General features: G+C 45.7%; 1 protein-coding gene across 1 annotated transcript; it reads right to left on the bottom strand.

Annotated features, from left to right (window-relative positions):
* Nucleotides 1-8,820: 8,820 nt before the first annotated feature.
* LOC144805775 (uncharacterized) lies at nucleotides 8,821-15,198 on the bottom strand. Its single transcript, XM_078672262.1, has 2 exons — nucleotides 13,964-15,198; nucleotides 8,821-10,385 (listed from the first exon to the last, which is right to left on the bottom strand). The coding sequence occupies exons 1-2, from the start codon at nucleotides 15,050-15,052 to the stop codon at nucleotides 9,540-9,542; spliced, it is 1,935 nt and encodes a 644-aa protein (XP_078528388.1). The 5' UTR covers nucleotides 15,053-15,198; the 3' UTR covers nucleotides 8,821-9,539.
* Between the last annotated feature and the right edge of the window lie 1,983 nt (nucleotides 15,199-17,181).

The following is a 17,181-nucleotide window of genomic DNA, read 5'->3' as shown; positions in this document are numbered from 1 at the left end:
CTACCGCAGATAGCGCTCTCGGATTAGTCGGGATTTGTGCCTGGTCGCGCCACATCACATAATTTGAGAGTTCTCTTCGGCCTACTCCATTATTTAGACCCTAGTGTGCAGGCAGCTGCCGCTTTACTGGATGCCACTAAGGCATTTGATTCCCTAGAGTGGAAGTTTTTATTTGCTCTGTTTTCCCGCATGGGGTTTAGCACGATATTTATTCAACAGTTCACGCTCCTCTATGCGTCTCCTACGGCACGGCTGACAGTCAACGGTCAGATTTTGGAACCGTTTGGAATAACCAGGGGCACGAGACAGGGCTGTCCTCTGTTGCCGCTGCTCTTCGCCATAGCCACAGAACCCCTTGCGCGCGGCTGCGACAACACCACACTCATCGCAGTATTGGCTTCACCTCTAGAGGACTGCTCGTCTCGATGTACGCAGACGACATGACCATTTATATGACTAAGCCTGCAGAACACTTTGACCCACTGATGAGGGAATTCATACGGTATGGGGGCCTCTCAGGCATAGAGGTCAATTGGACCAAATCTGTAATGATGCCCTTGACTGATGGCATCACTAGGTGCAGTACAGAATTTCCCATAGCCTGGACAGACGACAGTGTTAAGTATTTGGGGATTTGGTTCAGTAGATCAGTACAGGAAATATGGTTAGCAAATTATGGAAAAGTGGTGAACTGGATGGAGGGAAAAGTGCAGAGATGGAAAAATGTGCCTCTCTCCCTGACGGGTCGAATAGCTATAAGTAAAATGGTAATTCTACCCAAACTGTTATATTTATTCGTGAATATCCCTATTCCCCTCAACGCCCACTTTTTAAACGGCGGCGAACTGTGTTTCTGGAGCTAGTTTGGGCAGGACGTCAACCTAGAGTTTCATGGAAGCTATTGACACTACCATTCAGCCAGGGTGGGCCTGCTGCTCCAGACTTTGAACTATATGCGTTCAGTGCTCAGTCGCAGTTCTTGCATTTTTGGCAGCACCCCATCCCATACCAACCGCATGTAGCGATTGAGATTGACATTGCTTCTCCAACCCCACTGAATACGACGGCTTACCACCCTTACAAGAAATCCCCATCGGACATAAACACAGTCGAAGTGACTAGATGGGCCTGGTCGAAAATAGCACACAGGGCGGTTGTGTCGGAGCTTTATGCTCCGTCGATGCCGCTGGGAGGTAATCCTCTGCTGAGACCTCTAACGGACAAAGCGGTGACGGAGAGAGCGCGTAATCATGGCTTAAAACTTGCAGGAGACTTATACCCTGCTGATGAATTTCTGACGCTGCAACAGATGTGCGCAGCGGAGGAACCGACGGCCTCGGACATGTTGCTCTATTACCAGCTGAGGGCCGCATGAAAAGCTAGATACCCAGAGTTCCCGAAGGCGCCTCCCCCGTTACCGGCGCTGGAAGATGTATTGTCTAATAGCTCTCCTCGAAAACTGATCACTCGTATTTACAGGAACACACAGGAGCACTCACCAATATTTGTGTGCACATCCAGTACTGAGTGGGAAAGGGAATCAGGCACGGCAATTAGTGAAAAGCAGTGGGCATTTTGTTGCTGGCAGCTTGAGAACCTGTCTCCTAATTATAGGCTGAGGCTAATACATTTTAACTTTTTGCATAGAACTTACCGCACGCCTAAACAGCTTCATCGAATGGGTCTTCAGGCTGATGCGAATTGTTGGAGATGTGGAGCTGCCGATGCGAACTTCTTCCATCTGACATGGGGGTGTAGGCATATTGCGCTCTATTGGGAGGAAATCTTAGGATACATCGGGAGGATTATAGAAGTGGACTTGAGGCCGAGTCCATTGCTGGCACTGTTGGGTTTTGTTCTGGAGATGCCACGAGGGTCTCGTAAGCTGACCGCTTTGCTGCTGCTGCCGGCTAAACGACAGGTAGCTTTACATTGGAAGAAAGCAGCTCCTCCTGCAGTGGCAAGATGGATCCAATCGGTCACATACTGTAGGGACCAACTGACTAATTATTGGGAACTTATGCCAGCCAGAACACGGCCTCTGGACATTTGGGAACCATTTGCAGAATGGCTGGGTCGTGGTGGCGCGGAACAGTGAGCATGTTCGATTGAATGGGAGTGCTTGTCTGTGGGATGTGAGTAGTGTAATGTGCAAAAGACATGAATCTGGCGCGGATGTTCGTACTTGTGGACTATCAATAGGGGGAGGGTTGAGGGAAGTCTGAGACTGGGAGGATTGATCGCAGCTAGAGCCAGAGGACTTATTTAGATATGATGGAGAACCAAATGGGTAATTTGCAGCCAGGCTTGGATGTGGTATTAAGTATTAAGCATTAGTGACAGTTCACAGCTTCACCTGACATGCGTTTACGCACAGGCAGAAGATACAGTATGGTAACACCTCAGATTCGCCACCGGACTGCACTGGTTGTCGGAAATATGGCTGTGTTAACGCACCTAAATGCTTGGATATGTCATGCTGCCGGCCTGCGGGTTGTAGGCTACAAAAGCTGTGTGAGTTGTGACATTGGCAATAAAGGTTTTTAAAAAAAAGAAGAAAAAAGGACTGATAGTAGCACTACTCAAGCGCCTCGTATATACGACCAAACGTTGGGCGCCATGTTGCAGGGATTCCGTTCCTATACAGAACTGTGCATAGAGACCTAGGACCTCAGTGAATTAGGGTACACCAAACTCACCTTAGTACCTAACATCCCCTACCAGACTAGCATCAGTGACTCATCGGTTCTTCGTCCTATAGTGAAAACCCCAATGATTAGTCAACCCAGAACATGAAACTTAGGATTCCTCAGGTAAGGTGGAAACAAGAACACTCTTTCATTATACTATCATATCAGTCCAAAACAAGGAGTAAATGAGACACGAATAAGTTTGAAATGTTTATTTCTAACAACGTGTTCTAATGAGCAGCATCTTTGCTAGTATAAGTAAACGTATTATAAAAAGCAAGGTTGTCAGCATTGTTACTGCTCCATAAAATACAAAGGGAGAAAGCATGTTATAATGCTAAAGGGAAACAGGTTATACATATACCTATATTTCGCCCTCCCTAGATAGCAAGTTATTTTATAACTAAGGTCTCACAGGTTTACATGGGTGGCCCCATACCTCTGGTAATCAGCAGGAGTGGATCACATCATATTCTCCTCAAGCTCTCAGCACACGAATGTTCTCCAAGTGTGTCTATTCATGCCCACCCAGTGCATTATTAAACGTGCCGAACCTCAGAGGTGGCCACAGCTGCATACATGTGATGGATAGAACGTGCGCTGATCAGTTAGAACAACAACCTCAGTGTCTAAGATAACCTTGACGGTGTCAGCGTTTACTGTGCAGACTAAACTATCGAAGCAGGCTAGAAATGCAGCAAAACAAGTTATTCTCATGTGAAGCAAAGCATCTATCGTTTCTCTAAACACCAGCGCAGAGTATGTCATGTGCAAAGCAGAGCAGGCAAGGAAAAATGGTGTTTAAACTTCTAATAAGCTCATGCTAACTTAACACTATATAAATGTACGGGTCATCTCCACGACACTTTGTTGAACTAAAACACTGTGGTGTTTCTGTCTAACTCACTCCAAAGTTAGACTGCTGAAAAGACTCGAGGCCAACTATCTACAAACAACCCAAATCAACGTAAGTTTCTACACTTTTTAGTTTTACTGGAGCAATATATATTTAATGGCCGAATATCAATCAATACTGAGACAAGATGTCCGTGTCTCTTCCTGTTTTTTCCACTACAGGCCCAGCTTTAAAGTTCTTGAGAAACCTGACTGAGTCTCTTTACTGATAAAGGTACTTCACCCACTACAATAGTTAATAGTCTCAATAGCGAGAAAGAGCCCATATTTATTTGTCCATTCTATTAAACCAACAGGTTACACCATGCCCAGCCCTGACGAAAATCCAGCGACATAACAATGGGATTGGAAACATAACAACTTTTCCTTTTCATTCACAAAGGGGCATTCACTAGTCCATGTCTAACTAGTTTTCTGAGGACGCCTTCACCTAAAGATTTAGCCCCACAGAAAAACTGCCCTTGTGACAGCAGTCCTAACTAAGGCGTTAAGTAGCAGGCTTCAGGATTGCTTGTTGTAGCTGATTATGTTGGTGTAATTATTACATGTTATTTAATTTTAGTAACATTATTGTTGTAGCTTGAAGAATTCATGTCTATTCTTCAACTGTTAATTGTTTAAAAATATTGGATGTAAACGGATTGTGTTGCGCTCAGACATATGTACTTGTAAAAAAGCATTTAAGTACATAAAAAAGGTATGTGATAAAAGTCAAATTTGGCTATGAACAGTATGGTCAAGACACTAAGTCTGCTTAAATAAATAGCAGCATTCTAAAGTAGTACCTAGGGGATCTTCTTTCTTTCTAAATACTTTCTAAAAGTGGCATTTGCAAACGCGCAATTTAAAAACCATCTTTAGTAAAATATGTGTTATTAAATTCTGAGTTCAGAGAGCCTAAATTTTATTTTTCCATCTTATCCCTATGGGAAGATATGCTTAAGAATGTTACAAAGCATTCCTCATTCTGTCCTATGGGGCAAGCTAGCCTTTCAATAGTGAAAAACGAAATTGGCAGTATTTCACTATCAGGACATGTTACACACATCAGTACATGTCCTACCTTTCACATACACTACACCTTGCCCGGGGGGTACCTTGAGCCAACCATAAGAGTGTCCTATATGTAAGAAAAGGGAAGGTTAGGGCCTGGCAAGTGTGTGCACTTGCCACGGCGACATGGCACTTAGCAGACTGCGCACAGGCATTGCAGTGGCAGGCCTGAGACATCTTTTTAGGGCTACTCATGTGGGTGGCAGAATCAGTGCTGCACTAGTAGTATTTGATTTACCAGCACCGGCACACCCAGTGCATTTTACTAGGTACTGACCAGTAAATCCAAACCTGCCAATCAGGGAGATCCAATCATATTAACAATTTACACAGAGAGCATATGCACTTATGCACGGATTAGCAGTGGTAAAGTGCCCAGAGTCCTAAAACCAAGAACAACAGATCATGAAAAAAATAGGAGGTGGAAGCAAAATGTTTGGGGATAACCCTGCAAAAAGGGCCACATCCAACAACCCTCAAGACCTGGGTGTTCGAATAAGCCTACAGGACCTGCAAGCGCCTGGATAACCTATTGGGCGATTAGCCGGGCTTTATAAATCCTGCTCGATTGAAGCCTTGATCACTGTGGAATTAACAGTTAACCTTTCATAAACAAGCAAAGCGAAGCGACCAGTTTTTTTATAGCCTCTATCCAAGTATCGATGTCTTCAAGATGGTGACACACTGACCTATCAATTGCTCCTACTGTCCATTCAAGGACTGAGGATTTAACTTCGTATTCTCCCCGCTGCGTTTCTTTGGTCACCAGATGGGTCCGTACAGTTCAGTAGTTTTATGTTTTTTATGTTATTTGGTGGGAGTCCAGTTGGAGAGGAGTGTGGTACAGCACTGTTGAATTTGTCATGACAGTTTATTATAGTAGACTCTGGAACAGGAAAAGGGCTTTGTCATGCTGCTTAGTGACAATGAGTCAGCTTTGTAAACAGGACACATCACTGGATGTGTTATCTCGTCACCACACCCATAAGTGACATTGTAGACCACATCAATCTACGTATGCGGGCATAGAGTTGATAAAATTGATACAAGGTCTCTTGTCTTGTGTTGATGGTTTAAAATTTGTCTTGTGCTTATATACATAACCAAAAGACACACAAATTATGGACGGAATTCGGAATAATTCAAACATTCACCCCCAGTCAAGTGATCTGGGTTAAATCCATTGTTCTTTTGCTCACCATGCCAAGCCAGTTAAGACTTAACCATATTCAAATCATTGGCCCTGCTCCTCATGGGTACAGTCCAGCTTGAACTTTCAAGGCAGGTCCTCCCTGGACCAGAAACAAGCATATTGGGACCGGTTTAGGGTAGCACCCCTCATCAGTCATCTTGAATCCAGTGTACAGTGAGCCCGGGACCCACGTCTAGGCATACCCGTGGCCCTTTATATGGTTTCTCCCCAGGGTGGGCTTTCCCATGATACATTGGCTGTGAGGTGCCTTTCTAATAAATGCCTTGTCACTTTCTGTACATTCATACAGATACTGCATTAAAAACACTTTGTCACATTCTCCAGGAACTCGCCCAGAGATCTGCAAAGCCATCCGTTACTTCATCACCTAGCTCGCCATTGCCTCTGAACACTACATATTCATAGCAGATCTCAGCTTCCACAAGGAAGACCTTAGCGACGTCAGCACTGCCAACCTAATAGAAAGCATGAGCAACATCAGCCTCATCCAACTCGTCATCGACCCAACACACATCGTTGGGCACACGCTTGACTCCATCCTCATCTCCAGCGAACCAATCAAGTACCACCATGTCACAGAACTCACCTGGACCGACCAACTCCATTGTCCACTTCACCATCACAGGGCACAATACTACGGCAACCAAAGCCAAACAACCCAGCGCAACTGGAAAACGTTCTCAGATGAGAACTGAAACACTCTCCATGCCAACTGACTGGACACAGCTCTAGACCTTAAACAGGCCATCAGGAACTTCACAGACTGGATCACCGACTATGCCACCCCGACCAAGATCAGAGAATCGGCAAAGAGTGTCAACTTCTTTACCCTGGAACTTCAGACCTCTAAATGAAACTGTTGTTGGCTAGAAAGAAGATAGCGTACCAATAAGGATCCAGTGCACTACACCACCTTCAGGACATCGATCAACCACTACCACCTCCTCAAAGAAGAGAGCGCTCACATGCTGGATAAAGATCAGATCAAACCACAGCAATGAGCACTTCACCATCATGGAATTCAGCAACCCTGCAGCCACAGAGAATATCATAACTCCCTCCTAGTATCTGTGCTACACGCTTGCTGGCTACTTTCATTAGAAGATCGCGGTCATCTACAGGGACTTTGAACCTCAGCTCTCTGCAAGTGACAGCCTCGCCCTCCTCACACCCACTGACACTAACTCTGACCTCGGGCCACTTCCTGGGATACCCTCATTGCACAAGACACCACCTCTATAATGAACACAATGCACTCTGGGGTACCCGCTGATCCATGCCCCACCATATCTTTAACCTCAGGAGCAAGGTGATCAGATTAGAGCACACAAACCCACATAACAGATCGATCGCCTTGGCCCCCTCTGCAGAAGAGTGGTAACATGTAGAAGTGAAACCCCTCCTAAAAACATTCAGCAGACCTAGAGCAGCTGAAGAACTCCTGACTGATACCCCTGCTCTCGTTCCTGGCCATAGTCTTTGAGAGGACAATCAAGAGTACGCTGACCAGACACCTGGAGCACAACAACCTCCTGGACTCCTCCCATTCAGGCTTCCATGCCAATCAAAGCACAGAGACTGCCCTGATAGCAGCCACAGATGATATCAAAGCCCACCTGGACCTCAGTCAAAATACAGCCCCATCCTCCTCGACCTCTCGGCTGCCTTTGACATGGTCTCCCACCAGATCCTGATCGACAAGCTCCACCACATCGGAATCCAAGGAAATGCCCTGAAATGGATCGCCTCCTACCTCACCAGAAAAACTCTGAAAATCAGACTCCTGCCCTACTCCTGAGCCCAAGGACATCATCTGTGGTACCCCACAAGGATCCTCAATTATCCCCACCTTCTTCTACACTAACATGATACCCCCAGCCAACATTATTAGATCACACAGACTGAAAGTCATCTTCTACACCCACCTCACCAACTCCAGAGACAACTTACATAGGTGCCCGGCCAACATCACCGACTGGATGAAGCACAACTGCCTAAAACTGTACACAGACAAGACGGAAGTCCTCATCTTCAGTTACCAGGCATCTCCGTGGAGCGACGCATGGTGGTCAGCAGTCCCCTCCCTTACAGACCATGCCATGACTCACAATGCACATGTGCTGTAAGATCTTTAGATCTTGCAGCTCCCCATCAGCACCAGACAAATGATCACCCAAGCCCTGGTGACTAACTGGCTTGGCTACCTAAAAACTCTGTATGTAGGAATCAATACTAACCTCCAGAGACAACTGCAGACAATACAGAACTCATCAGCAATACTAATCCTCAACCTCCTGAAGCAGACCCACATCACTCCCCACCTCAGTAAACTCAACTGGCTCCCAGTCTAGAAAAGAGGCAAGATACCGACCCATGCTTGTAAGGCACTCCACAACGAAGGATCGTCCTACATCAGCCAAAGTTTATTCTTTAACCAGCCCGCCAGACACCTGCATTCCACCTCCCTCTTGCTCGCTCACGTTCCCAGTGTCAAACCAGGCACGGAGGCTGCTCTTTCTCCCACCTGGCTGTAAAGACCTGGAATGAACTTCCCCTGCACTGGAGATCCGACTCATCAGTGAATCTGGAAAGAACTCAAGATCTGGCTGTTCAACTGATCAGCCCCTCCGGACAGCAACTCCTCCCCTGCGGCTTGAGAATCTCACAGATGATTTGCCGTGCTTAATAAATACCGATTGATTGATTTGAGTGCGCACATTAATATAGATTTTTCCCAGTGGGGACTTTGATGTTGTTTAGCTCTCCCTTGCTAACAAATGCCTTGCTACAATCAGTGCAGTCTTCAGGGTGGACTTTTGATGCTGCGTTAGCTTTCCATTTATGAATCAATGGTCACATTCAATACATTTATAGAGTTTCTGTCCTGTGTGAACATTCTGATATATTACATTTTGTTTTGTAATCAATCCCATGCCACATTATATTTATTAATAGTGTTTCTCCCTAGTGTGGATTTGTTGATGTTAGCTTATTCTTCCTTGGAAGACTTTATTACACTCTAAATACATAGGATTTTTTTGCCATGTAGATTTTCAGACATCGCTTCAGTTGTCCATTTATTATGAATGCTTTGTGGTATTCAATACATACATTTTCTCTCTTGTGTGAACTTCTTGATTTTGTATTAAATTTTGCTTTGTGATGAATGCCTTGTCACATTCTGTAAATTCATGTGGTTTCTCCCCACAGTGGACTTGATATTGTTTTAAATCTCCCTTTATAATGAATAGCTTGTCACATTCAGTGAGGTTGAATGGTCTCTTTCCATTTGGTATAAGTTCTTTGTCACATTTTGTACAATGATATAGTTTCTCTCATGTGGGAACTTTCTGGTGTATTTTTAAACTTTGCTTTGTAATAACTGCTAAATCGCATTCAGTACAGCCATATCGTTTCTAACCAGTGTGGAATTTCTGATGTACTATTATGTACATTCATAGGGTTTCTCCCCTGTGTAGATTATTTGATGTTGCATAACAAGTGACTTTCTAATAAATGCCTTCTCACATTCAGTGCAGTTGAATGGTTTCTCCCCAATGTGGATTTTCTAATGTCGCTTCAGCTCTCCATTTGTTATAAATGCCTTGCCACATTCAGTGCATTCATACGGATTCTCCCCCAGTGTGGACCTTTTGATGTTGCTTTAGCTATTTGTATTTTATAAATGCCTTGCCACATTCTGTACGTTCAAACAGTTTCTCCCCAGAGTGGACATTTTGATGTAGCTTCAACTCTCCATTTGTTATAAATGCTTTGTCACATTCGGTACATTGATATGGTCTCTCTCCAGTGTGGAGTTTTTGATGTCCCTTCAGCCCTCCATTTGTTTTAAATGCTTTGTCACATTCTGTACATTGATATGGTTTCTCCCCAGTGTGGACTCTCTGATGTTCCATTAGGTGTGACTTTCTAATGAATGCTTTGTCACATTCGGTACATTGATATGGTTTCTCCCCAGTGTGGACTCTCTGATGTTCCATTAGGTGTGACTTTCTAATGAATGCTTTGTCACATTCGGTACATTGATATGGTCTCTCTCCAGTGTGGACTTTTTCATGTCGCTTCAGCTCTCCATTTGTTATAAATGCTTTGTCACATTCGGTACATTGATATGGTCTCTCTCCAGTGTGGAGTTTTTGATGTCCCTTCAGCCCTCCATTTGTTTTAAATGCTTTGTCACATTCTGTACATTGATATGGTTTCGCTCCAGTGTGGGTTTTCTGATGTTCCAGTAAATGGTGTTTTCTACTGTATGCCTTGTCACATTCTGTACATTTATATGGTTTCTCCCCAGTGTGGATTTTCTGATGTCGTTTTAGGTCTTCATTTGTCATAAATGCCTTGTCACATTCTGTACATGCATACAGTTTCTCCCCAGTGTGGATTTTCTGATGTAGCTTTAGAGCTCTATTTCTTATAAATGCCTTGTCACATTCTGTACATTGATATGGTTTCTCTCCAGTGTGGACTTTCTGATGTTTTATTAGATGCGACTTTATAATGTATGTCAGGCAACATTCTGTACATTGATATGGTCTCTCTCCAGTGTGGAGTTTTTGATGTTGTTTTAGCTCTCCGCCTGACTCTTTCAGCGCTTTTGGGATCATTGTTGCTGTGATTGTATTTGGACGCCTCACACGCGTAGCGCCTCTGCTGTCTATCTGCCTCCGTCAGCGCTATTGGGATCATTGTTGTTGTATTTGTGCCATTGACGCTGTATTTGTGTAGCGCTTCAGTTTTGATTGTGCTTGCTGCTCACTCGCTATATCCTTGTTACTGTTACCCCTGTCTGCCTCCCCTCGGACCCTCCATTTTGTTATTGTTGATCTCCCCAGGCCCGCCCCTCAGCCTCACTACCGCCTCCCTGCTGCCCCTCCCACGCTCTGCCCCCTCCACTGCCCATTTATGTCTGATGGTCCCACGCGCAACGGCCACGCCGAAGGTGCGCCAAAGGTAAGCCCGTCTACGCCCGTCCGCGCCCAGTGCCAGACCCCCTGGTCCTCGCATTGCCCAGCCCTCCCGCATTACCTACGATGCCACCACCCTCTTAGCCCTTAACCCCGGCCGCTACCCCAACTGCGTCCAAGCCGCTCCTGGACACACCCATGGACCTTTCTCATGCTACTCCTGCAAATTCACCGGCACCGTCAACAACTCCGCTACGATCACACCACAGATTTCCGACCCCAACTACCTACAATGCATCTTGCTCAATACCCGATCGGTCCACAGGCACGCCATTGACCTATGGAATCTACTTGACACCATCTCTCCGGACGTCGCCTTCTTAACAGAAACATGGATGAACGCCTCCTCCGCCCCAGACATCACCATTGCCATCCCTGAAAATTATTAGATCATACGCAAGGACCGTACCGGCCACACAGGAGGAGGAATCGCTATCGTACATAAGAAATCCATCCACATCTCAACTAGCTCTGACGTCAATCTCGCCAACTCTGAACACCTTCACTTCCAGATCCACATCGACCCCAAGACCACACTCAGAGGCACCCTCCTTTACAGGCCACCAGGACCCCGCGCACAATTCAGTGAAGACATCACGGACTTCATCACCCCACACGCGCTCCCCTCCAAAGATTACATCCTTCTGGGAGACCTCAATTTTCACCTTGAAAAGAACAACGACCGCAACTCCACCACCCTTTTGGACAACCTCGCCAACCTCGGACTTAAACAACTGGTCACTTCCCCCACCCACATCGCAGGTCATACTCTCGACCCTATCTTCACTTCCAGCAACCATGTCTCCTTCAGCCACACTACGGCTCTCCTCTGGACTGACCACAGCTGCGTTCACTTTACCTACAACAAGCCCAAACCCAACAACCACCCCCAACCAACTCTGCTAAGAAACTGGAACAAAATCACCATCGACCAGATCTCCTCATCGCTTCTTCTAAACCCCCCAGCCCACTCCTCAAACCCCGACCAAGCCGCCACCAACCTCACCCTATGGTTATCCAACAGCGCCGACATCCTAGCACCACTGAAAAAACGACAAAGCAAACTTGGCAGCAAGAAGTCCTCATGGTTCAACGATGATCTTAAGAAATCCAAGAAACTCTGCCGCTCCCTTGAGAAGGCCTGGAAAAAAGACCCAACCCCCGGCACCAAGGACGCCTTCAAAAACGCCACCCGCATACACCACCAACTGATCCGAAAGGCCAAGAAAACCGCCTTCAAGGACCGACTAGATAACAACGCCCACAACAGCAAGGAACTTTTCAACATCGTCAAGGAATTTACCAATCCCTCGGCCAACTCTAACGACATCACCCCCTCTCAAGCCCTCTGCGACTCCCTAGCTTCATTCTTCCACAACAAAATTGCAGACATCCACAACAGCTTCGACGACCAACCCGGACACCAACCCACCCAACCATCTGCTGGACCTTCACCCCCCTCGAACATCCTTAATGACTGGAACCCAATCTCCACTGAGGACACCATCCGCCTGATGAACTCCATCCACTCAGGATCCCCCACAGACCCATGCCCTCACCACATCTTCAACAAAGCAGACTCCATCATAGCACCGCACCTCCGAGACGTCATCAACTGCTCCTTCAACTCCGCCACCTTCCCGGAAAGCTGGAAACACGCTGAACTCAGCGCCCTTCTGAAAAAACCCACAGCGGACCCCACCGAACTCAAAAATTACCGCCCCATCTCGCTCCTTCCATTACCGGCCAAAGTCACCGAGAAAGCTGTCAACAACCAGCTCGCCGCCTTCCTCGAAGCCAACAAATCCCTCGACTCCTCACAGTCCGGCTTCCGAGCAAAACACAGCACTGAGACCGCCCTCATCGCAGCAACAGACGACATTCGAACTCTATTGGACAATGGAGACACAGTCGCCCTCATCCTCCTCGACCTCTCCGCAGCTTTCGACACAGTCTGCCATAGCACCCTTCTACAGCGCCTCAGAAACATCGGAATCCAAGGAAAAGCACTAGAATGGATCACCTCGTTCCTCTCCGGAAGAACTCTGAGAGTCCGCCTTCCACCATTCAAGTGAGAGGCCACTGAAGTCATCTGCGGCGTACCACAAGGATCTTCACTCAGCCCCACGCTTTTCAACGTATACATGAGCCCCCTCGCGGCCATCGCCCGCCAACACAACCTCAACTTCATCTCCTACGCGGATGACACTCAACTGATCCTATCACTCACCAATGACCCCAGCACCGCCAAAACTAACCTACACGAAGGAATGAAAGAAGTTGCCGAATGGATGAAACACAGCCGTCTGAAACTGAACTCGGATAAAACAGAAGTCCTCATCTTAGGTACCTCCCCCTCCGCATGGGACGACTCCTGGTGGCCAGAAGCCCTTGGAAAAGCACCCATCCCGACAGACTACGCTCGGAACCTGGGCGTCATCCTGGATTCCTCACTTTCAATGAACAGACAAGTCAACGCCGTCTCCTCATCCTGCTTCAACATTCTTCGCATGCTCAAAAAAACATTTCGTTGGATCCCCACCGAAACTAGGAAAACGGTCACCCACGCTCTGGTCACGAGCCGACTGGACTATGGAAACACCCTCTACGCCGGTACTACCGCTAAACTCCAGAAAAAACTCCAACGGATCCAAAACGCCTCAGCCAGGCTCATATTAGACATCCCACGTAAAGAACATATCTCTGGTCACCTGAAAAACCTCCACTGGCTTCCCGTCAATAAGAGGATCACTTTCCGGCTCCTAACCCACGCACACAAAGCACTCTACGAAATCGGACCAGAATGCCTCAACACACGACTTTCCTTCTACACCCCCTCCCGCCAGCTACGATCATCCAACCAAGCCCTTGCCACTGTACCTCGCATCAACAAAACCACCATGGAAGGTAGATCCTTCTCCTACCTGGCAGCTAAAACCTGGAACTCACTTCCCACTTACCTTCGCCTTACCCAGAACCACCTAGCATTCAGAAAGCAACTTAAAACGTGGATATTTGACAAGTAATTCCCCACCCCTCCTCAAGCGCCTTGAGACCCTATGGGTATGTAGTGCGCTATATAAATTCTCTGACTTGACTTGACTTGACTTGACTTTGTCACATTCTGTACATTGATGTGGTTTCTCCCCAGTGTGGATTTTCTGATGTTGCTTCAGCTGTACATTTCTTATAAATGATTTGTCACATTCTGTACATTTATATGGTTTCTCCCCAGTGTGGATTTTCTGATGTCGTTTTAGGTCTTCATTTGTCATAAATGCCTTGTCACATTCTGTACATGCATACAGTTTCTCCCCAGTGTGGATTTTCTGATGTAGCTTTAGAGCTCTATTTCTTATAAATGCCTTGTCACATTCTGAACATTGGTATGGTTTCTCCCCAGTGTGGATTTTCTGATGTCGTTTTAGATGTTTATTTGTTATAAATTCCTTGTCACATTCTGTACATTGATATGGTTTCTCTCCAGTGTGGACTTTCTGATGTTTTATTAGATGCGACTTTCTAATGTATGTCAGGCAACATTCTGTACATTGGTATGGTTTCTCCCCAGTGTGGATTTTCTGATGTCGTTTTAGCTCTCCATTTGTTATAAATGCTTTGTCACATTCTGTACATTGATGTGGTTTCTCCCCAGTGTGGATTTTCTGATGTCGTTTTATCTCTCCATTTGTTATAAATGCCTTGTCACATTCTGTACATGCATACAGTTTCTCCCCAGTGTGGGTTTTCTGATGTTGTGTTAACTGTCCATTTGTTATAAATGCTTTGTCACATTCTGTACATTGATGTGGTTTCTCCCCAGTGTGGATTTTCTGATGTTGTTTTAGCTCTCCATTTGTTATAAATGCTTTGTCACATTCTGTACATTGATATGGTTTCTCCCCAGTGTGGATTTTATGATGTTTCTTTAGATGTGACTTTCTAATGAATGCCACGTCACATTCTGTACATTGGTACGGTTTCTCCCCAGTGTGGATTTTCTGATGTTGTGTTAGCTTTTCATTTGTTATAAATGCTTTGTCACATTCTGTACATTCATACGGTTTCTCCCCAGTGTGGATCATTTGATGCCGCTTTAGACTCTCCTTCCATCTGAACAATTTATTACATTCTGTACATTTATATGGTTTCTCCTCTACGTGGACACGCTGATGCTGCACTGGGTCTTTCATTGCAAAGAACACGTTTTCACAGTCAGTCCATCTATCTGGTTTTTCTCCAGTATGAAGTTTCTTATGTCGCACTTGCTGTTTTTTGGCCTAATAAATGTTTTGTCACATTCTAGAAATTCATATGGTTTTTCTCATGTGTGTTCTTTCTGATACTAGGTTATCTCTTCCTTCGTAATCAGCACCTTAGACTTGCTTCAGTATGTCAGTGTGTTGTGTCTCCAATGTCTATCAGCTGATATCTAAGAGCCAAGTACAGACCTCATTGGGCATCTTGGGTTTTCTGTTGTAGAAAAAGACTTCGGCGAGGCATTAGCCTTCAAGGGAAGAGTTTTTGAGGCACACTGTTTTTACATCACTCCCCACACCAGTGATGTTTAATAGCTTTACTTTTGACATTCATTACTGCATTTATTTCACCTGTTAGATTAAGAAAAAGAAACAATCATTAAGCTTAAATGCAAAACCCATCAGAAAAACTCATTGGCATTTAATGATGCATTTAAGTGTTCATATAGACAAGTGCGTTGAAGAAATCCTAGATTCCACTTTCAATGTAAAGATGCAATAGGCAGAGTAAGGGCATACGATCTTTTTGTGATCCCCTTCTATTGAGGAGTGTGGACTCAAGGAGTAACCAAGAGACCAGAGACTGTTGCTTGTTCAGTGAGTGAGATCTTCTCCCAAGAGACACTACAATGTTAAATCCACAGCAACAAGATGCCGCCCTTCTTATCCAGGGAACGGTTCCTATTATCAAACGGCCTAACGAATAATGCAAGATGGAACCGGTTAGAAAACAGGTCTCTGGTTGGCAGAGGTATGCACCATGTCCAAGTAGGGCCAGCAATCCTAGTCAGGGTAAGTCACAAAACAATTGCAAATTATTTTGTGCTCACCCCCTGGTAGCTGGGCACAGAGCAGGCATGCTTAAAAGGCAATGTTTAAAGGGTTTGTGCAATAACTCATGCAACAACACAGTGAATACCTCACAAAAAGACTCCGTTTAGAAATATAGAGAACATGTATCTGAGTAAAACAAGTCCAAAACGATAAAAATCAATCAAGTAGAAGCTGCGATATTGAATGTTGAAGAAAAAAAAGGTAATAAAACAATTGAAAGCAGGTAACACTAAAAAAGGTTATTTCAGATTGGTCAAGAGGGACCGGTGCAAATTCAAAGTGCAGGCCGACTACAATGGAGCGCAGAAAGACTGCAGGGACCCATTTGGGCCCACTGAACACAGTACCTTGGAGCTTGGGGTGCAGTGTGCGTGGGGAGGCCTTGTGCCATCTAGCGGAAGAAACTTTGCAGGGCTTCGTGCTGCGTCACATCAGATTTGGCAGAGACTCAGCTGTAGAAACCACTTCTGAGGTCCAGAACTTGGAGGGGGCTCCTCAGACACGGATAGGAAGGGAGAGTCCAGCAGCATCAGCAGAACTGCAGGAAGTCCTTTGTGTCTCTGACACTTGAGAAACAGGAGGCAAGCTAAAAAGCCCTTGGAGCACACTTTGGAGTGAAGACAGAGTCTAGCTCTCCTTCCAGGAGTCAGAGAGTTGCACTCCACAGGGCAACACACAGAAAAGCAGTTCTTCGTCAAAAACAATCCAATTGAGTCTTTTCTGCAGCACCCCAGTTCTTCTGACAGCGGTTCTGTGTAGATCCAGAAGTGACGGAGTTGACGGGGCCAGAGACTTAGCACTTACGTCAAAATGTGCCAATGATCTGAGGGAAACTCCAAAGAGTGGTTTTGAAGTGCACCAGTATCTCTTTCAATCCCAGCACTCACTCCAGACTACCAAAGGGAGTTATCAGTAATTTGTATGGGCCAGTTCACTACCCTGTGATGTGTAAGGGTGGGCCCCTTCCTCCCATCTTCCCAGGAAGACCCATCAGAATACAGATGGATGCAGATGGGTGCTAAATCACACCCAACCCCTGCACTGTCTGTGGCTGTCTAGACGGAATGCAAAAAGGGGTCGGTCACCTAGCCCAGACGTGTATTAGAGACAGGGTATAAGGCACAAAGAGCAGTACAAGCATAGAAACGTCCACTTTCTAAAAGTAGCATTTTTAAAATAGGAATGTTAAATCAGTCTTTACCAGTAAAGAGGATTTATCATTACTATTC

This window comes from Lissotriton helveticus (assembly GCF_964261635.1).
Source record: "Lissotriton helveticus chromosome 1_1 unlocalized genomic scaffold, aLisHel1.1 SUPER_1_unloc_24, whole genome shotgun sequence".
Lineage (NCBI taxonomy): Eukaryota > Metazoa > Chordata > Amphibia > Caudata > Salamandridae > Lissotriton > Lissotriton helveticus.
The sequence above is the reverse complement of the archived record's forward strand: the minus strand, read 5'-3'. Positions and strand labels throughout refer to the sequence as shown.